The sequence below is a fragment of the Girardinichthys multiradiatus genome, chromosome Y (assembly GCF_021462225.1).
Source record: "Girardinichthys multiradiatus isolate DD_20200921_A chromosome Y, DD_fGirMul_XY1, whole genome shotgun sequence".
Lineage (NCBI taxonomy): Eukaryota > Metazoa > Chordata > Actinopteri > Cyprinodontiformes > Goodeidae > Girardinichthys > Girardinichthys multiradiatus.
Genome location: NC_061818.1, coordinates 39,962,610 through 39,990,425, shown reverse-complemented (window position 1 = coordinate 39,990,425; position 27,816 = coordinate 39,962,610). Strand labels below are relative to the sequence as shown.

Here is a 27,816-nt window from a genome sequence, read left to right as displayed (position 1 = left end):
ACGTCCTGGTGGCCAAGACCAACGACCACTGGTGGCAGGTCCGGACCGACACCAGCACCAAGCCCTTCTACATCCCAGCCAAGTACGTCAAGGAGCTGCCCACAGAGTTCCCGTCTCCATTGGACTTTGCTGATCCACCTGGTCCAGAGCCAGTCCCTCATCCTGTGGCAGTTCCTGTTCCTGTTCCAGTCCCAGTTCCAAAAAATCTGGAGGAGTCCGGAGGGACCAGAACCAAACAAAATGATGAAGTGATGATCCGCCTCAGACCCGATACTGCAAATCGGCACCACCGGAATGAGAACCGCATGTCCACGTTCGGCATACCTCTGGACTTACCAGACCTGACACATGTTGGGCCATCATCAAGGGTCCACAGCAACCACGCTGCTGCTTCTGCTGAGACCAGAACCATAGCTTCCACTGGGACTACAAACATGGCTGACAGTAAAAAGCAGCCCCACAAGCAGGGGCTCCTGGAGGACCAGCAGGATTCTGGGAAACCACGAGTTCCCAGCTTCAGTCCAGCAGACCCTAGGACTCCCAGTCGGCCCCAGAATGAGCCCATCCCTGTGGAGATGCCAGTGGTTCCCCCTGTCAGCAAAACACCTGAAGGTCACAATGATAAGCATAAGAAAGAGGAACCAGAAGAGGAGGAAGAAGAGAAGCTGGCTGAGGAGGCGACAAGCTCAGAGAGCAGTGATGAAGAGGAGGAGTACCGAGGTCACCACATCTACGAGTCCATCCAGGACCTGAACCTGAACCTGGAGGCTCTGAGCAGAGAGCAGAAGGGTTCAACACCAGCACCTGGATCAGCAACTCCTGTTGTAGACCCGCCCTCCTCACAGGTAAGATCAAACTCCTGGCCAATTTAGGTCAGTCAGTCAGTCATTTTCTATTCCATAGTGGCTCGCGGGGGAGCTGGTCCCTATCTCCAGCAGTCTGTGGGCGGGTCCACCCTGGACAGGTCGCCAGTCCATCGCAGGGCAACACACAAACGACTGAGTTACACACCTAAGGGCAATTTAGAGAGACCAGTTAACCTAACAGGCATGTCTTTGGACTGTGGGAGGAAGCCGGAGTACCCGGTGAGAACCGACACATGCATGGCGAGAACATGCAAACTCCATGCAGAAAGACTCTCAGCTGGGAGTCGAACCCATAAAACTTCTTGCTGCAAGGTGCTACCAACTGCGCCACCATGCAGCCCGCAGATTTAGGTTTTAAGTAATATTTCAATTTTACAAGCATGTAACTTTTGATTGGAAGTAAAATTAATATTTTAGAACAGTCAAAGAGTGCTGATATGAATATGATAGAAAATCTAAAGATTACGGTGGTGGTAAAGAGGCCTTCCAACCTCAATAAATTGTAGCTTAAGAAAAATCATTAAAATATCGAAGCAAAAACATGCAGAAAGCTGCTCAGTTTGGTTGCTGTGATCCCAGCAAAGATGTTTCCATTTATTTTTTTTAAGAATGACATAATTAATTTTTCCGATGCCATTTTCAAATAAAACTTGAATAATTTCCCATCTGAAACAAACGTCTTGTTTGAAGGAAAACCATTTTTAAAGTAAATTTAAATAGATTACATTTAATCTGTGTGTATCACAGACTCTCCTTCACGTCCAATCAATGATGCTTTTTCTTCTTCTTTCTTTTTCTCCTCAATTCACATCAATGTTTATTTCAGTTTCAGCTTTTAGGCCCTGGCAGCAACAAATTCGTGTTTTCACATCTCTTTTCCTATTTATGGAGTTTAACATCAAACGAAGCCATGCAGTGGAGCAAATTAGCTGCAGCATCATGGCGGACTGGTTGCGTACTCTTTAATCGCAGTCGATGAAGTCACTCTTCTAACCACAAGGTGTCGCTGTAGAGAAAATAACAGCTACACAGTAGAAGACGAGTTAAACTGATGTTTTTATGCATGCAACCTGTAGTTTCTGCAGTGTGGTGGTGATGGTGTAGGGATTTGAGCCCGCGATCCATGTACAAGAGGCTTTGGTTCTCGAGGCAGCAGTCCCGGGCTTGAGTCACGACCCCGGCGACATTTGCCGCATGTCTTCCCCTCTCTTTCTGCCCCCGTTTCTTGCCTAACTACTGTTATAAAAACTCGGGGACAAATAAAGGCCACAAGAAGCCTGCTGCAGTTTTTAATGACACATTCAAAGTCATGTTGTATTACTGCCCAACCTATTAATCACTGCAGGATTCACTTTGTTGTTTATTGTCATGTGAACCAGTGTCACATGACTGTCAGCGAATAACTTTCTATCTGTAGCATTGATTGGCTGTGTAGGAACACTGGTACATCTGTTTTCTGTGCTGACCTACACTTGGTGTCGTCCTTGAACATATCCTGGCTCAGACTGAGGTCCTTGAAAGCACCACACGTGCTCGGATTGAAGGTTTAGTTCCTGTGTGTGTTTCCTGCCTGATCCGAATTTCCTGTTGGAGTCTGGAAGCTCCTGAGGTTAACCTGGCTTCATAGGACTTTTTATCTCCTGCTCAGCAGCAGAGATCAGCTTTAATATTCTGTGGGTTTTTATCTGCTGCAACATGATGTTCAGACTGGGGTTAGAGGCTACTGGTTTTCCTACAAAATAAAAGCCTTTGCAGCTGTGGCTTGTTTCCTGCAGCGTCGACACAGGAAGCTGGAAGCAAAAAAACTGTTTCCTCTTTTTATTCTCCTCAGAGCAGAAACAAACAGCTGAACTTGGGTTGTTTTATCTTAAACTGACTTCATGTTGTTTAAGTCCTGCTGTGGATTTATTTAGATGTTGATGATCTTGAGGTTAAAGATCATCTGTGTTGTGTAGGTGTTGGTGAATTTCTGTAAGCTCTTCTGATCCAACCAGAGCAGGATGTTAGTGAAGTTAAGATGAGGAGTTCTGGATGATTCTGGCTCTGGACAAGTTCAGGGTCTTGGTGTAGGACATCTGATGTCAGAGCAGGATGTGATGAGGTCAGGTGGAAGCAGTGATGTCACAGTGGACAGGAAGAGGTCAGGGTTGGACAGGAAACTGCGAGGCGGTGGTGACGCTGCAGCGCCACCTGCATCTCAGAAGGGGAACAAAACCTGACTCCTGGCTGTGTGTGAGGAGTTACTGGTCTGTCTGGTTTGAAACTGAGTCAGAACTCAGAATTTAGCTCAGAAGTTGCTAAACTGTGAATGAAAATCTGCAGTTTCACCAAGTAAAACTCTGGAAGCAGCAGATCTGCTTCAGAACTTCACCTCACAGCTTCCTTCAGCTGTTCTCTCATTTTGTCCCAAGGCTGACTAGTCATGTTTTGCATTGTGGGAAACTGAGTCAAAGCTGTCTCCATGCTGCACACTTTATGAAATCATCCAGTCTCCTGACACATCTCCATCCAGTTAATGCTTTACTGGGGTTAATGACTGTAAATCAGGATGTGAGTTAGGCCTCATCACTGAATACCCACAGAGTTATTCAGCAGCCAGAAATCTGAAGGATGTTCAGTTATTTTGCCAAAATCCCAAATATGGCACCAAGTTCTTGTATTTATTAGCTAAACATTCTGACTTTACAAAATATATACCTGAAACACATTAAATGACGTTGTAATAAGTGGCGCATCTTAATTTTCTATTAAGTTGAGGGAAATATGAAAGAACTGGTCTGTATTTTTCTTGAGGAGCCAAACCTTAACGAGCTCTTTTTAACGAGCTGCTGGTAATGTTTGACAGGAACACTGCCCGACCAAAGAGCTGTCAGCTGGAACTATAGTTAAATACTCTGGCAGTTCACAGATAGCTGGGTCCAAACATTTGGGAAAACAACTAAACTTCAGAACCAAAACCCCAAAGACTAAACGAAAGGAAGAAAACAGACATGGATGAAAACAGAGTCTGTGTTTGGGAGCAAACTGTGAGAAATCAGCTGCAGGAAAAGAAGCTAAACTGGACCATCAGCAACAGCTACCAACCAGGCAGCAGAAGCAGCCACTGACTATGGATGATCGAATCAATTCGGGATTCAGGGATGAATTCTGTTGATGATGCTGAAACAGCTGTGTGTGAAGAACAGCAGCAGATTTGATTTAGTCAGATAATGTGGAGAGGCAGGCCAGATAAAGGGGCAGCACAGGTGGAGGTTAGAACATCTGCAGGAAATGCACAGCTGGACTTTCCATTAATCTAAAGCAGCTTTGGTGATGATGGAGTTAGTTTTCAGGAAGATGATAATGCATCTATCCACAGAGCAAAGAGACACAATTCAGCTTAAAGACTTGAGCTGCAAAGCGTCTGGAACTTAGTTCAACTGGGATTTCCTGGAGGGAACTGGAAAAACTGGAGCATGATCAGACTCCATCCTGATTACTGAACAATATTGTTTTTCATCAGTGAAGTCACCATCCATCCATCCATCTTCCGCACCTGTTCAATTCTCTCAGGGTCACGGGGGGCTGGCGTGTATCTCCATCAGAGGCTGAAAGGCCAGTTCATCACAGGGCATCATAGAGACAGACAACCATGCACACACCCACACACACACCTCAGCTAATTGTTAAATGGCCAGTTAAACTAGCATGCATGCTGTTAAACTGTGGGTGGGATTCTTCTTGCATCTAGGTGCTAACTCCTGCACCACCGTGCGGTTCTGTTCTTCGCTGATCCTTAACAGTGTGTAACTGAACATCCTCCCAGAGCTCTAATTCCAGACTTCTTACCAGAGTCCCCGGAAAGAAAACCATGTGGGAACATCACCTTTTACACCTTAAACAAAATAGTATAATCACAGCAGTCCCTGAATATGAGATGAAGAAAATATCTTCTGTAACTGAAACCAACAGATTTAGCTTCTTCATCAAATCACCGGCTCCAGACTCAGCAAAGAACAAATCGCTGAAGAAGAAAGTTGAAGCCAGCTTAACTAAAGCTGGTGAACAGTAGCCTTGGCGTCCGACATCATTGGGCTTGGTTCTGGAGGAGCACAGAGCAAACTGTGTGACTTATTGACTTTCTTACTGTAAAGATCGGATCATTCATACGTTAAAACCCATTGGACCTTCTGTTTACCAGGACAGTACAAGCGCTCCCTTCACTCTGAGATCATTAGGACGAGGAGTTTTCCACCTCCACCTCCTCTGGTGTTTCAGCTACTGCTCAGTCAAACTTCCAGATGATCATCAAACAGTTAAACATTTGGATGGTGCTAAGAAAGGATGATGTAGGTTTAACACGAAGCAGCAACATTTTAAATTCTGTCTGGTGATGTTCTGGGTCAGATAAAGTCCCAAAATATGATCCAGCTCAAGATCAGCATCATAAAAAGTTTGGTTCTCCATGAGTTCTTCAGCTGGTTTCTGATTAACCTGTACCTTGTAGGTGTTTCTACCTCCTGTTGGTCTGGTTGCAGCTGATCTCTGATTATCTCTTTTCCTGTATTGATTCAGGTGAGGACCATTGGACTCGGACAGTAGGTCACCTGGTTTCCTGCCAGTAGCTTTGTATTAGTTGTGTTGATGAGATTCCCGGACGGTCCACCAGGGCTGTTGCAGGGAACAGATAAATCCAGGTAAATCTTGATAAACTCTTCCACCGGCACCTTTGTAGGTATGTCATCACCCACTCAGAGCTTTCCTTTCAGCCGCAGAAACCAAAACTTCCTGGTCAAAGGTCATGTCATTCCTGATTGGCGGATGCCCTGCAGCTCTTCCTTGTCAGCTTCTACATGAATCTGGTCAGAAAGAGGTCCAGATTGATGAGTGACTTGATCAGTCATTGGCTGAACCAGTTATTGACTGGACCCACTACTGATTAGACCAGGTTTTGACTGGACCAGGTATAGACTGGAACCAGTTATTGTTGAGACTCCATTCTGATCAGATCAGTTGCTGATTGGACCGGTATTTGATCGGGGCAGTTATTGGACGCTGCGGATGTTATGTAGTAAATGTGCTGTGGCTTCAGTTGATGGTGGTTCTACTGGGAGGCTGGCTTGAAGGTGACTGACTTCAGAAAATGTTCCTGAACTTCATCTGTCTTCTGACATCACGATGAAAAGCTTTCAGGTGGAAACACTGGATCAGGTTTAGATGTTTATTTTGTTTTGTATATTTTATTCTGTCTGCTGTGATGTAGACTGGTTATGGAGAAAGATCTGCAGATCTTTAAACTACTTGCTTTGGGTTTCACAGATTAATCCAGGGTTTTATGTAGAAACATTCTACTTAGATCGTGGTTGGAAGTGATTAGATAAGTACTTTCTTCAGGTTTATTTATTTATTTTTTATCTGTTGAAGTGTCAGTATCCTTACCTGTAGTTTGTTTGTTTGTTTGTAGAGAAGTTGGACCTGTAGTTTTGTTATGATTTGGGGTTTTTTGGTTTCAGGTTTTTTCCTTATTTGTTTTTCTCTGCTCAAGTTTTGTATCATGCTTTTGTTTATTATTTTCCTGGTCATGCTTTTGTTTTGTCGTCTTGTTCATGTTTTGTCAAGTTTGGTTTTCGGATCTAGTTATGCTTTTGCTTCAAGTTTTTCTAGTTTGTGTTCAAGAGTCTCTGTTTTGTTCCAGTCACGTTTTGTTCTGTTAAGTAAGTTTATTCGGTTCACCTGCTTCAAGTTAATCTGTCTCCCTGCTCCGCCTGGTTTTCACGTCATATATTCACACCTGTTCTGTTAGTCGTGGCGGAAACATTTCTCATGCTCATGTCTTGTTTTTTTCTCATGCCTGCCCGTTTGTTGTTTTGTTCCTGCCTCCTGCTGTGAGTGAGTTTTTTGTTGTTAAATCTTTTGCACTTACCGTCAATATGCCTGCTCGTCTGCATTCTGGGGTCCTATATCTCACAAACCATAACAAGTTTATGTGTTGACTGTAGAGAAGTTGGACCTGTAGTTTATGTGTTGACTATGGTGGAGTTTTCTTTTGGAATCCTGAGGTTGGTTTTAACCCAGCAGCTGGAGAACAAACACAGACCTGTAAAACTGAAGCAAATCGAATCCATTTAGAGAACCGGCAAAATGAATTTCTGGACTATATCTCCTCTTTCAAGCCACTCTCAGCTGAACATGGACCAGATGATTAGTTTTGATATCTGATTAGTTGAAGACCATCCTGATGAGATCTCTCTCCCTTACCATGAGTGATTCTGGTTTTTGAACTGGTTAGTGGGACCTCTCTGTGATCAAATAAATCTGCCATTCATTTCTCATCAGTAGAGGTTTATGAAGACAACATGTCCTTCTCAGATGTAGCTGTTTGAGTACGTTTTTGATGAACACCAGGAGGCAGCATTCAGAAACGGAACCTCCATCAGAACATGAACCAATGATGTTCCAGCTGTTATCGTGTGTAAAATCTGTAATGGTCAGTCAGCAGCATATCCGAGAGAACAGACTTAAAGAGAACTTTTTAGACCATTTGTAGCTCATTAATGACACATGTAACGTTATAAAGATTAATGGAGTCTTCAGAGTGAAATTTCCTTTGTTCACATCTCCAGCAGCTGCTTCTCGATGTGTTTGTGGGCAGCTGGAAGCTTCCTGAAGGCAGTGAACACACAGACTGCAACTCCCTGAGGACCTGATCACACTGATACCACATTTGTGTTTACAAGATGATCAGATAGGTTCTAACACAGGTCAGGGAGAAACAAATCTCCTTAAACCAGGACTGAAGAAGTCTGTGACAGACCCTGTAAAAGTTCTCTTATTATGTAGATGAAGGGATTTATTATTATGACGCTTGTGGTTTGTTAGTTTTTGTTTCTCATCATTTCCAGCCATGATATTCTCTCCGTTTTCAGATCCTCATTAGGATCCTGTTAGAAAAACACTGAACCAGAATGGCTGTTTGGAAAGGTTGGAACAATATGGCGGCAGGACCTAAGTTAGCAAAGCTGCATCTAGATAAAAAATAAGACTTCTGGAACAATGTCGTTTGGACAGATGAAAACAAAACAGAGATATTTACCCTATGATGCACAGCTCCATTTGTGGAGAAAACCAAACCCAGCATATCAGCACCAACGCCTTTCAACAGTCAAGCACAGCTGTAGGGTGCTGATGATTTGGGCTTGTTTTGCAACTACAGGACCTGGAAACCTTGCCAATTTAATGGCCATGTACTCTTCTCTAAATCAATATAATGTAGAGTACTAATCTGCTTTTTTGTTTTGATTAATCCAGACTGAACGTTTGGTATTTATTTTGTGTTTCTATTCATATAAGGTTTGATCCAAATAACTTTAAAATCTGGCAAACACCAAATCATTTTTAATTTGCTGATATATAAAACCCCTGGAACTAAAAGAGGGTGTACTTTCTTTTTACCGTCACTGTACTGGAAACATGGGGACATCTACAATTTCTTAAAGGGAAGAAGGAACCACAGAGGCAATTCTAGATGGTCATTAGGATCTTCAAGTTCCCTCCACACAGAGATGGATTCATTTTGTCCCCTGTGACTGCTAAATGATGATTTGAGATGTTGAGGTTCTAAAAGTACCAAGAACTGGCTGGCAATGGTTTGGATTGAGGATGGGATTTACTTAGGAATAGACGGATCTTCGAAAGCTTAATTTTATGAGATGTTGATAAAGCTTCACTCTCCTTCCAGGATTCCCTGATGGTTTAAATGAAAAAGTCACCAAATATTTTACCTTTTAAGTTCTACTGCTCCAGGAGAAAGAAAGTGACAGAGATGTTTGAAGAGATTCTGGTTATGTAGTAGTTTTTTTCTAGAACTTGTAGGAGCAGGTTTCTGTTTCAGTGTTATAAAGGAGTCATGAGGGTCCAGGGTGAGTCCTTGAAAACATTCCAGCACTCTACTTCCAGGAAGAGTTTTTAGATAATGCACGAGAGTCAAGTTCAGACAAATCCACAAGATCTGAAGCAGAAGAATCGAGACATCCTACCAGTGAGGGGTGGAGCCACATTTTCATAAGGGTGGAGTCTAAGCTTGCGAGCAAACAGAATGGGGGCGGAGTTACAATTTGCGGAGCCATAGGTCTGACAGCATGATCAAAGGCAGGATGAGATGTTTGTTGATGGAGGTTAATGCAACACAGACCTTAGGAACACTGAGACAAACACAGAGAAATGATGACAGGTGAGTCCAATGTCCTGTTAGACTCTGCTCCTGCTGATGTTCTTCATGGTTCAACTTTAATTCATGCTGGTTGTTTTCTGAGAGCCTTAACCTGCAGCTGCAAACAAAACTGGCAGGACGTTTGGACTTTGAACCAGGCTCAGAGGGATTTACAGAGAGAAAACTGAGACAAACTGTAATGACTTATTGAGCTGCTAGGTTTGCTCCATCACATGACCCACAATAATAGGTCATCAGCAGATATCTGTAATATTATCTATGGAGTCACTGAAGGAGAAACTAAACCTCTCAGAAGCTATTCAGGTGTCAGAGTTGAAGTTCGAAGTTGTGATTAAGTTTGAGTTAAAATGTGAAGTTCCTGTTCGGATTCCTCGTATTAAACCCTCTTGGAGCTGTTCAGACCACTTGATGTAAAACAGGAATCATTTTCCCCTGTGTTTGTGTGTTTATACAACATGGGAGGAGTTCTTCCTGTTGGTCCACTCAGAGATCCCAGTCCGAACAATGTCTTTCTGCAGCTCCTTCAGCAGAAATTCTCTTTACACTATGATGTTCTCCTTAAACATCAATAATATCTTCAACCGGACTGAAACTGCTTGAACAGAAGATGGTCCAACCAGACACTCATGTTCTGCACAGAAACAACAGAACTCAACAGAAGTCTTTATGTTTGCTCAGTTTTCTGTTTATGCTGATCTAGGAGATTAAATCTCAGCCTTTTAGATCCGAGGCATGTCACATTACCTCTTTAACCCATCAGGATCTGGTTCCAGTTCAGAGCAAGAAACTTAAAGGGTCTCAGTGGAATCAGTCAGGGTACATTAGTGCAGTTAGGGGGACCAGAGGAACCACTATGGTGGAAACATCATTGAGAACAGTCAGGACTACCTTGCAGGAATAGCAGAATCACACAAGGGTACCACTTGCATTCCAGAAGGAGCACCAGCCTGTTGGACAGAGTTCAAACAGCTGCTGCAGGCCCAAAAATTTCTCTAGCCAGCAGAAGGGACTGCGACGGGACTAGAACTGGACCGGTGTGACAGGATGACAAGTGGCGGCTGAGGACTTGGTGGTCTAATTCCTGAATGGTGAAACTGAGACTAAAATTAGGTGGTAGGGGTCTTTAGACAAAACACATTTATGATGTATTCAGTAGGTCTCCTAAAACAGATGTTTAAGTGGACATCAGAGAATTCAACATGGTGGATGAACTTTGCCTTTAAATTGAACATTCCAACATTTCCCTCTCTGCCTGTCTCTGTAGGACCAAAGCTCACTCAACCCTAGCTCACCCATATATGCCAACGTCTCTTCCCTGAAGAAAACTTCTCAGCCTCAGATCTCCATCTCCTCCCCGCCACCTGCAGACCCAGAACTAGGACACACCCTCCTATCAACAAGCTCCTCCTCCGGCATGATAAGCCCCGCCTCCCCTGTCAGCCCACAGGATGAATGGCAGGTAAGGTGTTGGCTTGGAATCCAGGTGTTGTTTTAGTTTGATGAAGAAAGATGTTTGAAGCTGAAAGAAAGTAAAACATCGGTGCTGCAACTGAAGTGAAACTGAGAATAATGAATTACGGTGAGACATTAGAGAAGCTGCAGGAAATGCAGAAAATGACTGAAGGTTGTAACTTTTCTGGTTATAAAATAGAATTAAATGAAAACTCTATTTAACCTGATTATTGTTTCAAGTTTTTAGGTCCGAACACACATCTTGTGTTTAAGCTGTCCTCTGCTCTGTGCTCAGGTTACACTGAAATAATTAAAGTTTGATCAGATGTTACCTGAGATCATTAGGTTCCCTGCTCAGGGATCAGGTGTTCCTAAGGAACAGCTGATGCCAAAGGGAATTCAGCAATTAGACTTCAACCAAATCAACCTGGCTTTTCATCAAACTAATAATCAGACTGACTGAGCTAAAAGAGACAGAAGTTATGAAATCATTGTCTAACCTCCAAAGAAAAGCTTAGCTTCAAAATGACCTCACACACAGGAAACTGCTGCTGAGAACATTTCATCTAAGAGGGTTTCCATCACCTTCTCGTGTTGCCACCAATGCAGATCTAGCACAGCATGGTGGATTTGAGTGCCTTTGCAGCAAACAGAGAAGACGATATTTTTACAAAGACAACAAAGAAACCACATCTGTTAAAGAAAACCACTGAGGATTGAATGAAACTTTGGAGAATGGACACCAGGAGACTGATGTCTTTTCCTCTGATCAATCTGGAGAAGAAAGGCTGAGAGCCACCATGACCCCCATGACACACCAACCGTGAAGCATCCTGGTCCAATCTATGTGTGGGATTGCTTCTCCTCCAAGAGCACTGAAACATCCACAAAACCAAATTCCAAGTTGGAATGTTGTGTAAAACAAAATAAAAACAGAATCCAATGATCTGCCAATCCTGTTAACCTCTATACAACTGAATCCACCACAAAGACAAGATATTTAATGTCCAAACTGATCAACTTTATTGTTTCTTACAAACATTCACTCATTTGAATTTTTAAGGGGCGGCTGTGGCCCAGGTGGCAGGAGTTTGTCCTGTAACTGGTGGGTTGCCGGTTCAAACCCTGCTGTCTGTCTCAGTTGTGTCTTAGGTGTGTCCTCACCTTCACCCGCCCTGCCTGCTGATGGTAGTCAGAGGGCTCGGTGGTGCCTGTGTATGGCAGCCTCACCTCTGTCAGTCTGGCCCCTGGGCAGCTGTGGCTACCTTGTAGCTCACCAATGTCAGTGTGTGAATGGGTGGATGACTGTTTGTAGTGTAAAGCGCTTTGGGGTCTCTGGAGACTTGATAAAGTGCTATTCATGTTCAGGCCATTTACCATTCGATGCTTGCAACACGTTCCTACAAAGCTGGACCGGGCCTTTTTCACCACTGTGTTACATCACCTTTTCTTTTAACACTCAATAAGGAAATGAGAAGTAATCGTTGAAGCTTTGTAGCTGAAATTCTTTCCCATTCCTGCTTGATGAACAACTTCAGTTGCTCAACAGTCCTGGGTCTCTGTCGTATTCTGATCTTCATAATGCTCCACACCTTTCCAATGGGAGACAGGTCTGGACTACAAGCAGGCCAGTCTAGAACCTGAACTCTTTACTACAAAGCTGTTGGAACATGAGCAGAATGTGGATTGCTGAGATAGGCATGTTTGGATGGCAGCAGATGTTGCTCCAGAACCATCATTAATGGTGCCTTCACAGATGTGCCAGTTACCCATGCCATGGGCACCAACACACACCCATACCATCACAGCTGCTGGCTTTAGAACTTTGCTCTGATAATGATACATTCATTCATTTGTCTTCTATACCGCTTATTCCATAGTGGGTTACGGGGGAGCTGGTGCCTATCTCCAATTAACCTGACAGTCATGTTTTTGGATTGTGGGAGGAAGTCGGAGTACCCGGTGAGATGTCATGAACATGCAGAAAGACCCCCGGCCGGGAGTCGAACCCAGGACCTTCTTGCTGCAAGGCAACAGTGCTCATAACAAGCCAGATAGTCATTTTCCTCGTTGGCCTCGAGGACACGACGTCCATGATTTCCAGAACCAATCTGAAATGTGGAGTCCTCAGACCACGGCTCACTTTTCCACTTTGCTTCCGTCCATCTCAGATGAGCTCCAGTCCAGAGAAGCTGGCGCTGTTTCAGGATGTTGTTGATATATAGCTTTGGTTTTGAATGGTAGAGTTTTAACTTGTAGACGTAGCGACAAACTGTTAACTGGCAATGGTCAGTATTTAATGCTGTGCTTCCTGAGGGGTTGAAGGTCATGGGCATTCCATGTTGGTCCTTTCTGCTTACATGCAGAGATTTCTCTAGATTCTCTGAATCTTTTGATGATATGATGGACTGTAGATGATAAAATTCCTTAATTCCTTGCAGTTTTATGTTGAAAAACGTTGTTCTTAAACTGTTGGACGATTTACTCACTCAGTTGTTCACAAAGTGGTGAACCTTGCCCCATCCTCGCTTGTGAACCACTGAGCCTTTCAGGAATGCTCCTTTTATACCCAATAATGACACTCACCTGTTTTCAATTAACCTGTTCACCTGTGGGATGATCCAAACAGGTGTTTTTAGACAACTTTCCCAGTCTTCTGTTGCTCCTATCCCACCTGGAACGTGTCGCAAGCATCAAATTCAGAATGAGTGAATATTTGCAAAATAACAATAAGGTTTATCAGTTTGAACATTTAATGTCTTGTTTTGTAGTGGATTTAGTTGCATATACAGGAGGTTGAACAGGATTTGCAAATAACTGTATTCTGGTTTTATTTTGTTCTACACAACATCCCAGCTTATTGGAAGCTCTGGTTTATAAATTGTTTATCTTCAGTAGAAAATGATCTGAAATGTTGAAACCACAAACCAAAGATGTTTCTGCAGACACTCTAAGCCATCATGAGTTCTACCCCCATTTGCTCAGGTACACACTGATCAGGATAGTGGAAGGAAGTTTTTTTACCATCCTCTTACCAAACAGACCACCTGGTCGGACCACCGAGGCCCCACTCCGGCTGGAGACAAGGATCCATGCAGTCCGCTCTCCCCGGCCTCCTCTCAGGTACCGCAGTGCTCCTCCCTGATCAGTAACAGCTGACGTTCCTGCTCTCTTACCTCCTCCTCCTCTCTCTCAGGGTTCTTGTGAGTGGGAGCAGCTGCTGGATGAGGCCTCAGGGAGAGTCTACTACTACAACCCCAACACAGGAGCCACATCCTGGGCTCTTTCTGACCAAACAATCCCTTCATCTCCTCCTGGATCCACAGCCAGCAAAAAGCAGGATGACGACCTGGTATGAACCTGAGATTCTCCTGGATTATTATGTTTTAGGATCAGTGAAGTAGGCTTTTGTGATTTATCTTTGAAGTATATAGTCCAGATTTTGATGTAATGATTGTTGTTTGTTTAAAGCCTCCTCTACCGAAGGCAGATTATCCTGTGGACAGACACAACGATAATGGAGACAGTGTCTTTACGGTATGAAGGAATCTCAAAGTTTTCCAGTATTTCCTACCATTCACTGGCTTAACCTCCAGTTTGTGTTCCCAGCATCCTCAGCAGCAACTGCCTCAGATTTCCAGAGCTCAACTGGAACTGAAGGATCCAGGCAACCCGGAGAGGCAGCAGGAGGTGAGCAGTCATCACAGGAATATTAATCCTATCTTCACTGGTACTTGCTGATATGAGATGGCTTTGTTGTGTTGCAGCAGAGGCTAATGGGAAATGGCGTTTCTGTGGGGGGAGAAGCTCTGCAGGTCAGGAATATTAGACACAGCATCGCTGAAGATGTGAGTGAAACAGGACCATTCAATTAAATTCAGTTTATTTATTTAGCGCCAATTCACAACACATGTTGTCTCAAGGTTCTTCACAACAGTCAAGTTCATACATCCCAATTAATCGTAACCATTGAACAGTTCAGTCAGATTCAAATTGGATAAAAAGTGTTTCTGTCTAAGGAAACCCAGCAGATTGCATCCAGTCAGTGACTTGTAGCATTCACTCCTCCTGGATGAGCATGTAGAGACAGTGGACAGTCACTGGTGTTGACTTTGCAGCAATCCCTCATACTGAGCATGCATGTAGCGACAGTGGAGAGGAAAAACTCCCTTTTAACAGGAAGAAACCTCCAGCAGAACCAGGCTCAGTGTGAGCGGCCATCTGCCACGACCGACTGGAGGTTTGAGAGAACAGAGCAGAGACACAAAGAGAACAAAGAAGCACTGATCCAGGAGTACTTTCTATGGGAAGGAAAAGAAAATGTTAATGGATGTAGCTCCTTTAGTCGTTTCATCTAGAAAGAAAGAACAGATAAACTCTGAGCCAGTTTTCAAGGTTAGAGTCTGAAAGAGAGCACATAGAGTTTGTTACATGAGCTTCATGATCCGGACGTTTCATGAGAGATGATTCCTAACATCTTTGCTGTGTTCCAGATGTTCTCCCCGGGACACAGAAGGATCGCCTCGGACCTCACTGACGCTTCCAGGAAACATTCTCCAGACAGTCCACAGGTACAGACTCACCAGTGCTGCATCACTTTCAGACCCCTTCACCTGTTCCCCAGACCCTCATTAGGTCCTGTTCAGGAGTCTGTGACCCGTTCATTGATTTTTCTGACCCCTTTCATAGTTTTTTGACTCTTTTATTCAGGTAAGGATTTGTTCATTGGTTCACTGACTCATTTATTAGCTCTTTGACTCATTGATTCATTCACTGACATATACATTAATTTCCACTCGTTTATGTGTTCACTGACTTGTTCAGCTATTTCCTGACTCGCTCATTAATTTGTTGAGCTGTTCATTTATTCATCGACTCATCCCATCATTTCCTCATTCTAGCTTCCTAATAGGCTCAAGCTGAGGAGGAATCTGTCCAACCACAGCACAGGCATCCCCAAGCACCATGTATGTTCTGATTGGCTGTTGGAAGTTAGAGGCTATGTGGCAAAATCTACTAACGTTTTGTTCTAACATCTTATTTTTTACCTGTAGGGAACTTTTTGGGCAGCTGAGACCTCGTAGAGCCTCCTGCTGTGTTACCTCAGCATCATGGCTTTATTTTCAAGACAGATTTTTACCATAAAACCGCATTTTGACATCCCAATGCAAATTTATCCTGAAAAGTTCCATGTCTGGCTATAAGACTTCTACCCAAAAAGTTTCTGCTCATTAATCCCACTAACCGCTCATCAGTAACCATTCATCCTGTCAGCTAACAACTCTAAAGTGCTGGGTTTGTTCTGATGCTGGTTCTGTTCTTGGTTATTATGGTTTGAGAGTGTTGTTTCGGTGTTTCCAGTCAGGATCTGTTTCATTCAACAGTTTGGCCCAAACAGAAGAACACAAACAGCGTGTTCTGAAGAGTTTTTATTAGAACTCTGTGATCGAAAATGTCCATCAACATCCAACATGTCCATCAACATCCAACATGTCCATCAACATCTAACATGTCCATCAACATCCAACATGTCCCTAAACACCCAATTTGTCTCAACATCCAACATGTCCATCAACATCCAACATGTCCATCAACATCCAACATGTCCATCAACATCTAACATGTCCATCAACATCCAACATGTCCCTAAACACCCAATGTGTCTCAACATCCAACATGTCCATCAACATCCAACATGTCCATCAACATCTAACATGTCCATCAACATCCAACATGTCCCTAAACACCCAATGTGTCTCAACATCCAACATGTCCATCAACATCCAACATGTCCATCAACATCCAACATGTCCATCAACATCCAATATGTCCATCAACATCTAACATGTCCATCAACATCCAATATGTGTCTCAACATCCAATATGTGTCTCAACATCCAACATGTCCATCAACATCCAACATGTCCATCAACATCCAACATGTCCCTAAACACCCAATATGTCTCAACATCCAACATGTCCATCAACATCCAACATGTCCATCAACATCCAATATGTCCATCAACATCTAACATGTCCCTAAACATCCAATATGTCTCAACATCCAACATGTCCATCAACATCCAATATGTGTCTCAACATCCAATATGTGTCTCAACATCCAACATGTCCATCAACATCCAACATGTCCATCAACATCTAACATGTCCATCAACATCCAATATGTCCATCAACATCTAACATGTCCATCAACATCCAACATGTCCATCAACATCCAACATGTCCATCAACATCTAACATGTCCATCAACATCCAACATGTCCATCAACATCTAACATGTCCATCAACATCCAACATGTCCATCAACATCCAACATGTCCATCAACATCCAACATGTCCATCAACATCTAACATGTCCATCAACATCCAACATGTCCATCAACATCCAACATGTCCATCAACATCCAACATGTCCATCAACATCCAACATGTCCATCAACATCCAACATGTCCATCAACATCCAACATGTCCATCAACATCCAACATGTCCATCAACATCTAACATGTCCATCAACATCCAACATGTCCATCAACATCCAACATGTCCATCAACATCCAACATGTCCATCAACATCCAACATGTCCATCAACATCCAACATGTCCATCAACATCCAACATGTCCCTAAACACCCAATATGTCTCAACATCCAACATGTCCATCAACATCCAACATGTCCATCAACATCCAACATGTCCATCAACATCTAACATGTCCATCAACATTTTATATTTGATATTTTATTGACTAACTTTGACTGCTGTGTTATTATTAAAATATTAATGGGAAAGGAGGTCTCTCCACTTGCATACCACTTTTATTCCAACTATGCCTTTGTGTAAATTAAACAAGATTAGAGTTATTGTCCTATTCAATGCTGCTTCTCCTCCAGCAGCTATGGACTTGTTGGATGTTGAGACACATATTGGGTGTTTAGGGACATGTTGGATGTTGATGGACATGTTGGATGTTGATGGATATGTTGGATGTTGATGGACATGTTGGATGTTGATGGACATGTTGGATGTTGATGGACATGTTGGATGTTGATGGACATGTTGGATGTTGATGGACATGTTGGATGTTGATGGACATGTTGGATGTTGATGGATATGTATCTGAAGTTTGATGTTTCATTAAGGCTGAGCTTCTTGTTCACAGAAATTGTCTCTGTCATTTGTTATCCCTTAATTACTTTATTTTTGTCTGAAAAACCTAAATTTACATCATGATTTAAAATCATGAAGGCTTTTGCAACCAACTCTGCTCAGGCAGCAATAAATCCTGCACCATGCACCTCTAACCCCAAACCCAGCTTTTCTAAAGGAGAGACTCTTATAAACCTTCAGGAGTTTAGAAGTAGAAGTAGATCCAGCTCAAATCCATAGGTCTGAAATTGTTCTGAGTTTCCTGATTCTGTGGGAAAATGATTCCAGGAGGGAGCAAACTGCTGAATGAAGCAACTGAGGTGGATAGAAGCCCTTAGGGAAAATCAGGTAGACTCAGGTAGACTCCCACTCTCCACTCCCATGTTTACCAAGGACTCACGTTTCAAAGCCGACCTGCAGAAACCTGAGAACTCACTTGTACTTCTGTGTCTCTGCAGTGCCATCAGCTGGAAAAGGCAGGAATTGTTAACAAGACCAAAGTAGTTGATCATGGCAAAAAGATAAGGTGAGACCCAGAAGCTTCAGTTCTGATTCAGCCTCAGTTTGACTGACCTGCAGATGGAAATCTGTGATTACCCAGTGTTTTATAGACATTAAAACTCTGAGAAGATTATTTGATGTTTCTGTTAAACAGGAAGAACTGGAGTCAGTCCTGGACCGTCCTCCATGGTGGGATTCTTACTTTCCACAAAGACCCCAAATCTGCTCCGGCTGGGAACGCTGTGAGAACCTGGAACAGTCCTGTAGACATTCTAATGTTGCGTTTACTGTAGGAACTGACAGCCATTTCTTTGCACCTCTCTGTAGAGAACAATGTTTTAAAGTGGTCTGGACCATTGGTTTTGAGGCTTTCTGAAGGCCTTTTAGAGTTTTTCTTTGAACTTTGGCCATTCTCAGTCCAGTAACTGAACATCTAGCCTAGAAACATCACTGCAGATGAACAGAATCTGAAAGTCCTGTCTTTAAGAAACATGACCCGGTAAAGATCGGACCCAGGACTTGAGATGTGCATCATCCTGCGGTTTTATGGAGGTTTTCAGCTGGCGGCTCTTTGAGAATCACCATTTTGGAGCTTAAGTCTCACAACAAAGATCCTAAAAGTCCAACTTACTTTTGATAAGTTGTTGGTTATAACTCGACAGACTACGAGTTTGAAGTCGTCATACATATATACATACATACATACGTCATACCTAAAAAAATATATACCTCTGAAAATGGTCATTCCACAGCTAAAGCCAAAGAAGAACTCTAGATAGACCTTCAGAAACCTAGAGAACTGATCTAGACCAGTTGAAATGATTGAAAGATGAGTTTCTCTTGTCGCAGTTTTAGTGCCAACCAAATGTAGAAATTCCCACAGGCAGCTGAAGCCTACAGAAGGCTGAAGACACACAGATGATGGTTTCAATGATGAGATGGATTTCTGCTCTTCCTTCAGAACAAAGCTTCACAGATTGTTCCCGAGTACACTGTGGAGCTGAGAGGAGGGTCAGTTCAATGGGCAGCCAAAGACAAGTCCTCCAAGAAGTTCGTTCTGGAGGTGAGGCTACAGCAGCGTCTCTGTTGCCATGGTTATGGCCCGTTGGGCTACATGTGAGACAGCAGTGTGTAACTGTGCTGTGTGTGTGTGTGTGTGTGTGTGTGTGTGTGTGTGTGTGTGTGTGTGTGTGTGTGTGTGTGTGTGTGTGTGTGTGTGTGTGTGTGTGTGTGTGTGTGTGTGTGTGTGTGTGTGCGTGCGTGCAGCTGAAGACCCGTCAGGGCTGCGAGTATCTGATGCAGTACGACACTGAGAGCATCATCTCAGACTGGTGCAAAGTCATCCAGGACACCATCCACCACCTGACGCCTCATCAGCCGGTACAGCAACACACCTTAGAGCCAAACTCATGTCAGCAAGTAGACCAAGAACCTCCTACCTCACCTCCAAACTCAAACTCTGGATCAGAATCACCGCCACTAGTTCACCTCTTCCTCTTCCAACATAACTCAGTGATTGGAGGAGCACAGTTGAAATTTTACATTCTTTTTCACTAATAAATACATATTTACTTGTTCTGTTTGATCATTTTTCTTAATGAGCTCCTGCAAACTATGAGCCTCTAAAAGAATCCAACACAGTCATTAGGCCCAGTATGCTGGTTCTGGTGTTGTATCTGGACCTTTGGAATTAGTTTCAATCAAAACCTTTCTCAAGAAACCTCATCTAAGCCCTCAGCTGCTAATAAGCTGCATTTTTCTTAAGATCTTAGCAGAAACTGTTTGAGCAGAAGAAACGTACATATTCTACTTATTTCATTCAGGGTTTTATCCAAGGCACAGATGCAGGGCCCCTATGGTTCTGATAATATTCTCCCTAACTTCGATCATGATGAAATTTCTGTTCTAGTTTAGTTGGACCTGTTGGCCCACTCCATACAGAAATGTAGCCGTGTGTGGTATCAACGTTAAGCTGACGATAAACAGATTTAACGTCCCAGAAGCCTGACAAGCTTGCAAAGTTCAGAACTCGGTATCATGAATAGAATTTTGCCCAAAAGACAAGATGTGTTCATTTCTTTCCAAAGAACATTCCTGATGATGTTCCAATCCCTTGCAACCTTAGTTAGAAATCTAAAACGTTCTACTAAAAGCGTAGGCATCATTTCAAATGCTCATCTGCTGCTGTCTTTATCACCGGGACTCCTGCATATCTGTTCCTGCATAAGTCATGATTCAGTTTCCTACTTGCAGGTATTCCAAACCTCAGCCACAAGATTGCTCAACATATAATCTGCGGTCACATCCTGCACCTTCTCTGGCTGCCAGTCAGATTCAAGATTCAGTACAAAATCCTCCTTCTGACATACAGCAATTAAAAAGCCTCCAGATACATCACATGCCTGTTAGCTCCATACACTCCTGCTAGATCATCAGATCAAGGTCTTCTGAGACTGGGCATTGTCAGTGGCAGTTCTTGCATGACTTTTACTTTTTGCGTGGACGTCTGTCATCCCTCAGGCACCTTCTCAGACTGTAAAATTCCTTCCAGCTGAACCTGAAGCTACACTTAAACAAGATCTGCAATCTGAGCTGCTGCTTTGTTCCTTTTTTCAGGAACCGGAGCATCTGAGTGATGAAGAGGATGACACAGGCTCAGACAGAGAGGACAGGAAGAGAACATGTGAGTCTCCCGGAAAATGTTCTCAGAGCTTCAGCTGGTCTCTACCAGCAGCGGCAGAGGACCATCATTTGATCATGTTAAAATAAAATCAGCTTCAGAAGATCATTCAGTTATTATGGTTTTTTTCCTAGGAACTACACAATAAGAGCTTCTCTGTGTACCTGGTTATATCTCTCCAGCTTCAGTCTCATGCTTTCTTCTGCTGCTTTTTCAGCCAACAGGAACACCTCAGCAGCAGACTCGGAGCAGAACCGGATCCGAGGCAAACTGAAACGTTTCCTGCAGAGGAGACCAACGCTACAGAGCGTCAAAGAGAAGGGATACATCAGAGGTATGAAACAGACCAGAACACCGAACCAGTTCTGCTAGGTTAAAACCAGAACTTCAGGGAATTTCTTGTCCTGCCAGATAGATCAGAACGTTTTACTTCACCTCGGACGTCTAAAGGAAACATCAGGACGTTTCAGGGTTTTTCCTGTTTTTTTAGGTCAGATGTAACATTTAGGAGATGCTTCTGATCATGTGCCTGTACAGTACAGTACAGGGACATGTAAAGATTTGTGTTTATGGGTGTGATCCATGAGATGTTCCTGCAGATGTTTCTTTCACCCTCTGACTCAGTTTTGTTTAAAGGCAAATTGTTTTTCTTCTGCAGACAACGTGTTCGGCTGCCACCTGGATGTCCTCTGTCACAGGGAAAACTCCACCATTCCCAAATTTGTGGAGAAATGCATCAGGACTGTGGAGAGGAGAGGTGATCCCATCGATCATAAATCTTCCCAAACATAAAAATATTCCCTCTCTGCTTGGGTCGTTTTGGTTAAAGATGGCCAGAAAGCGCCACATGTCAGAGTTTAAAAAATGTTTTTAATGGAAACTCAGAAATAAAATTTTATGAATATATTATTTTTCTCACCTGATTAGATGAGTGGATATTATTCTGTCACCACAGTTAAAATAATCAGTCAATCAAAGTGAATTAGATCTTTAAGTTCGTCAGTATTTGCAAAGCTGGGTTTCCAGAACATGAAGTCAAAGATCTTCCTCCAATGTTCTCGCAGAGAGTTCCCCTGTCCTCATCATCAGTACATTTTATTTTATTTATTTTATTACCTGTCTTTCAGGTTTATGTTTTCATTGTTTCTCATGATTAATAGGTGCCAGCTGGTCCAAACAGGGATCAGAACCACAGTCCGTGTGGAAATCTAGAACCTGCAGGGAAAATAATCTACAATTAAATAAAAATATTGGAGACAATTTTTTATTATTTTTCTCCATAATTCATCAGATTATTTCCTTACCAGCAGAAATGCATTGAAATTCAGCAGCTGATTAAGAGGTTGTGACGTCATCTGGATGAAATGTTTACAGCTGAGTAGAAGATTTAAAGTAACCTGAAGTTCTGGTTACAACAAAGAACCAGCAGAGGGAGCCAAAGATCTGACACACATGAAACTTATGGGGAAAAATACTTTTAGGAAATGTTCTGTTTTCAAAGTGAAAAACTGGATCAGAACTAGATCCAGTTCACCACAACTGCTTCATGGGCTCCCCCAGGCTGATCCAGGTGAGACAGGTGTCTCACCATCAGCGGTCCAGTCAGGAGGTTCTTTTAACACCAGAACATGTCTGTGAAGTTTTATTCTCCTCAGAGAGAACTGACCGCAGTTTGTTCTCCTCAACGTTCCTTCAGGTTTGGATGTCGACGGCATCTACAGAGTGAACGGGAACCTGGCTGTGATCCAGAAACTCCGACATAAAGCCGATCACGGTAACTAGAACCCTGCTGCTCCTGTCTAACAGTCAGACAGTAGAGTCGGGTATAGAGAAAAATGACCCGGTCTAAACTGTGTTTTAAATTAGAACCAAGATGGAGACCATTAGAGAAAACAAATCTCTGCACACCAACATGTTTTGCAAGAGAACCTTCCTTGAACTATCGGATTAGGGTCATGGGAGTGTAGACATACAGTGGAACCAGAACCTGAGTCCAGTCAGTAAACTAGAACTGATTTGTCTGAGAGAAAATGTGGTTCTGAGCTGGATCTGTGCTGAGTTTGGTTGTAAATACTGACGCCAGATCATCTTCAGCGTTAGCTAGATGTTTCTGCACCACCGACGTGGACTGAACGCTGCTGCAGAATAAGGACTGAATTGTTCTGGTGAACTGCTGCAGAAGCAGAGTTGTTGGTTTCACCTCATTCAGCCTCAGTCTGATCCAGAACATTTGGAAGAACCCCAAATTCTCTCTGAAATCCAAAGTTTATTTGCTTGCTCTAAAACTGGATAAGTTGATCGACTCAGATCAGAACCAATCAGAAAGCAGTTTAGAACCCAAACGAAGATGTGAAAGTTATTCTCTCCGTCTGCAGAAGGTTTTATTAAATTATTTCCTGTTTTCTGTTGATGCATCAACATGATCAGGAGTTCAATTCCAGAAAAAGTTCAGAACACAGTTCATCACACTGAAGGTTGTCCTTCTCACTTTGTGGTTCTGTGTCCTGGCAGAGGAACATTTGGACTTGGAGGACGGACAGTGGGAGGAGATCCACGTGATCACTGGGGCGCTCAAGTTCTTCTTCAGAGAGCTTCCAGAGCCACTGTTTCCCTTCAGCAGCTTCGAGAAGTTCATCGCCACCATCCGTTAGTTCACACACACACACACACACACACACACACACACACACACACACACCAGTCCTCAACCCCGCTCGGCCTCCTAACGTACAGATGTTTGAGACTGAGGCTCCAACTGGAACCCTGCAGAGATCCTGCAGGAACATTTTGTTCTTTAAACATTTACCCTCAAACAGCTGAAACACATTTAATTATCTTTTTTATTAACAAAAAACTATAAGTTTCTTCTTCTCAAACTGTCTCATGATGATGAAGCTCCTCACCTTCAGACAAACTTTACTGCAGAACTGAACTTCTGGAACTTTGTGTTTCATCACAAACTGGTTTTTCTGACAGGTTTTGCAACCTTTGACACTCTGATCCGTTTAGATGGTCACTGATGTTTGTAAAAATTTGTCCAGAAAGTCCAGAAAGATCCGTTTCAGGAACAGAACTCGGCATGTTTCCACAATGAAAACTAAAAACACCTGAAGTAAAGTAGAAAGAATCTCAGCTTCCAGTTTCTCCTCAAAGGCTGTAGGAGTTTCATTAACATCCAGTGTTGGATCATATTGGAGATCCTGAATGATGTTGCAGAGTCCAAATGGACCTCTGAGTCCATCTTTGTGTTTGTGCAGAACTTCCAGATCACAGCCAGAGGATTTCTTACATGAAGGACCTGGTCCGCTCTCTGCCGCTGCCAAACTATGACACCATGAAGCTGCTCTTCAAACACCTGCGCAGGTGAGTCCACCCATCTGACCGACACCAACCACTCTGAAGCAGAACGCACACCAGAACTCCTCCAGTCCTCACCTGTGTCTCCGTGTGTTTCAGGGTCATTGAGCACAAAGAGTCCAACAGAATGTCGGTTCAGAGCGTCGCCATCGTGTTCGGACCCACGCTGCTCCGACCGCAGATCGAGTCCGCCAACATGACGGTCCACATGGTCTTCCAGAGCCAGATTGTGGAGCTCATGCTCAACAAGTTCAAGGATATCTTCTCTATAGAAGGAGCTCCACTGTCGCCTTCCAGAACCTTCTGAGCAACATATGTTGAAATGAACAACAATCTCCCAATACCTGTAGAACCTCTAGCAGATTCATTCCAACCAGAACCAATGGGACTAAACCCATTTAACTTTAAAGAGAACCATCAAAGAACTCTGGCCTGGTTCTGAAACTTCTGGAAAAGGTTCATTTTAAAGAACTAAGTCACATCAAATGGACCTAGTGTCATCTAAACAGTCAGGAATACATCTCTGACTCTTACTGGAACCTTTTGGACTCAGTTTTATTCTTTTGAATGAGGATATTCCAACACAGAAATGGATCTAAATGTAGAACCTGCTAGAATCAGCACACCTGAATCCACTAGTCATTAATTACACACCTGAGAGAAACCTCCAGAAGTGAGAAACTGGTTCTGAAGATTATCTGTTGTACTGACGAGAATCTCCCAACACCCACAGAACCAAAGTCCAACCAGGAGAACCTGGAATCACCAGGACCAAAAGTTTAAATGTTTTCATCTCAAGAACGGGCCTAAAAGTAGAACCTGCTGGGAACGTCCCTCCGTACTAGAACTGGACCCTTCTTTAAGGACACTGAGTTCCAGATCCCTCCAGAACCTCCATGTTGCATTGATCCCCGTTCTCCTCCTAAATAAAATTATTTTTACCAGTAAAGTGTGGTCTTCAACCCCACAAACTGATGTTCTGACCTCCTGACCTCGTCCAGAACTTTGAGCCTCAGATAACACCGATGACCTGTTCTAGTTCAGTTTAAGTTATTACTTGTTTGGATCCTGGAGGTCCGTTTATGTGCTCCCTTTCATTTCTAGGAAAACAGGCCAGTGCTCAAGAACTCCACTGTCCGGGTTGCTTGTATATGTTTTCCAGAATGCTGCAGAACCATTTAAAAGTCCAGATACAGAGAGAATCCCTGCAGCTAGAACATGTTTACTACTGAGCTGGTTCTGAAAAGCTCTTCTGCCTGTTGATTTTGTTTGAAAGCTACAGAACAAACCTGCGCATCAGGACACCAAACAGAACTGTAGCAGAACCTTTCCAACATTCCAGCGTTTCATTTTCGGAAGCTTGTGGAATTCTGAATCCCATCATTCCTTCATGTGACGGAAACATCTCACGCTGGGACTTTCTGACCAGAATTAAGCTAAACAGTGTTAACTGGAACCGACCAGAACCCAATCAATCTTAGCAGGTTGATGGATCCATTTCGGATCCAAATGCTTCTGTATGCTGGAAGTTCTAAACAATGAGGTTGAGTTAAAAAGTTCGGCTTTCACCAGTTTATCCATCAGGTGCAGAAAGGAGCTTTTAGTATTTTTCAGTTCAAGCATAGAAGAACGTTTCTTTCTAGACACTATTCCTTATTTTCTAAAAGATAAAAGTCCAAGTTGCAGGTTTTCAGATTAATCTTTAGAGAGGGTTTCAGTAAAAGTTTAAATGCAGACCATCTGCAGCGCAGTTAGTCCAGTTCGGATGCAGTCGCAGCTTTTCCTGAGGATAGTTTTACAGCATGAAGCTCTGTGTTAATAACATTTGTTCCTACAGGAGAATGTTCTCCACTTAGACCTTACGTGGCCAATAATGGCATGAAGACCAACTGGGAAGTCCTAGAATTTAAGTCTGGAAATGTCAGTAATTTAAAAATTGCTCTTCTATAGGAGACTGGTCTACCAGTTGGTGCTGTCCGGATACAGTTTGGATCGTTCCCTGATGTCAGGGCCAGGTTTATGTTAATCAGAATTCATTTTGTTAAACACTGGTTTAGAATTCCAGCCTTCTGAATTTATTTCTAAAACGTTTATTTCATAAAGCTCTGTCTTTATTGTTTGGGGATTCAGAGAAATGATCCCATCATTCCCAGTGTTTGAACAAAACCCCAGATGTCTGTCTGTAATGCACTCAAAGAGTGAAAACGGGGACATGTAACTCTATAAAAGAGACAGAAGCTTCATGAAAAGTTTCAATCCAAAGATGGTGTTGTAAAGTTCAGTGGGTCCAGGATGATTCCCTGAGGGACTCCCAAACGTCCAGAGAACAAAGTCCTTCAAATGGTTTCTAGGGAGAAGTTTTCCTGCAACATTTCTGCTGTAATGAATTTTGTTACTGATCTTCTGTACATTAATTCTTTGTTTTGTACTGTTTAGATGTATTAGAGACACGGAACAAGGTAAACATGAAATATAAAGAGTTTCTGTAAATAGAAGGGAATTTTATTAGCAATAAAGTCATCTATTAAACCAGGAATCGCTGCTGTGTCCAATTCTAGATTTTAGATTTCTTTAAAGAACCTAATGTTTTTAGGTTAAATGCAAAAAATAGTTTATCAGCCAGAATCGGTTAAAGAAACCAGACTGGATTCTCTTGGATCTGAATGAAGAAGAGGTAGTTGACCTTCATCCCAGCAGAGGCTTCACCAGTCAGTTTTTAAAAAAGTGGAAAGTTTTCTGTGTCAGATTCCGACCCTGGCCTCGTCTGTTAAAGTCCAGATGGAGTTAAGACCTTTGGGAATTAAACCCACAGCAGGTCCGCTTTCCTCACAGAGATCAGGACCAGATTTATTTAGCTAGAAATGTTTGATCCAGACTAACCAAACAATGATCTGCTCTCTGGGCGGTGGTCGGACAGAATAGGAATAGACGTGATTCCTGAAGGAAAATCATCAGCTTCTGTTAAAAGAGACCTTCAGTAAGGTCCAACCTCAGAACTCTTTAGTTTGATAAACATGGAATATCCGAACTGCTCGGTCTGGATCATGAGATGTCTCCACCTGAACATGTTCCTGCTAACTAATGGGGCAATGCTACTAACTGAAGGACGTCATTTTCAGGATTCACTTAGATGAATGAAATAAAAACTTCTGAGGATAATTTCAGTTCTGATGGAAACACTGCAAACATAGAATCTGTTACTGGATCTTCTGCGGAGGTTTGGGGTGTGGCGTCCTTTCCAGGGAAACTGCAGATTCATGAGGAGTCAGTGAATGAACAGCATTTAATTCAAAAATACTTCATTAATCCAAAAGTGAAATTAAATGGAACTCATCCAAGTTTCTTCTAGGAGCTGTTGTAGATGCTGATGGCTGTGGGCAGGAAGGATCTCCTGTAGCTTCTGTCTACAGCACATCTGAAGACACTCTGTTGTTGTAGGACAGTCTCATGAAGAGGATGCTCAGGGTTCTCCATAATGTTCTTCATTTTATGAAGAATCCGTCTTTCCACAATGATCTCAAGAGGTTCCAGAGGAGACCCCAGAACAGAACCAACCTTCTTTATCAGCTTGTTGAGCTTTTT

The 27,816-nt window shown here is 42.9% G+C and overlaps 1 protein-coding gene across 8 annotated transcripts; it reads left to right on the top strand.

The window, feature by feature from the left end:
- The first annotated feature begins 69 nt into the window (after positions 1-69).
- On the top strand, positions 70-26,770 carry LOC124864671 (rho GTPase-activating protein 15-like). 8 transcript variants are annotated; one of them, XM_047359540.1, is made up of 20 exons: positions 70-845; positions 10,340-10,534; positions 13,513-13,650; positions 13,724-13,879; positions 13,999-14,064; positions 14,137-14,217; positions 14,298-14,342; positions 15,021-15,098; positions 15,429-15,494; positions 18,155-18,222; positions 18,352-18,439; positions 19,159-19,260; positions 19,464-19,577; positions 20,814-20,880; positions 21,095-21,211; positions 21,536-21,634; positions 22,574-22,651; positions 23,389-23,523; positions 24,135-24,240; positions 24,334-26,770. In XM_047359540.1, the coding sequence occupies exons 1-20, from the start codon at positions 252-254 to the stop codon at positions 24,539-24,541; spliced, it is 2,601 nt and encodes an 866-aa protein (XP_047215496.1). In that variant the 5' UTR covers positions 70-251; the 3' UTR covers positions 24,542-26,770. The 8 variants fall into 8 exon arrangements, with proteins under 8 accessions (XP_047215496.1, XP_047215494.1, XP_047215495.1 ...); XM_047359538.1 differs by having other exon boundaries at positions 14,298-14,375; XM_047359539.1 differs by having other exon boundaries at positions 14,295-14,342.
- Positions 26,771-27,816: the final 1,046 nt, after the last annotated feature.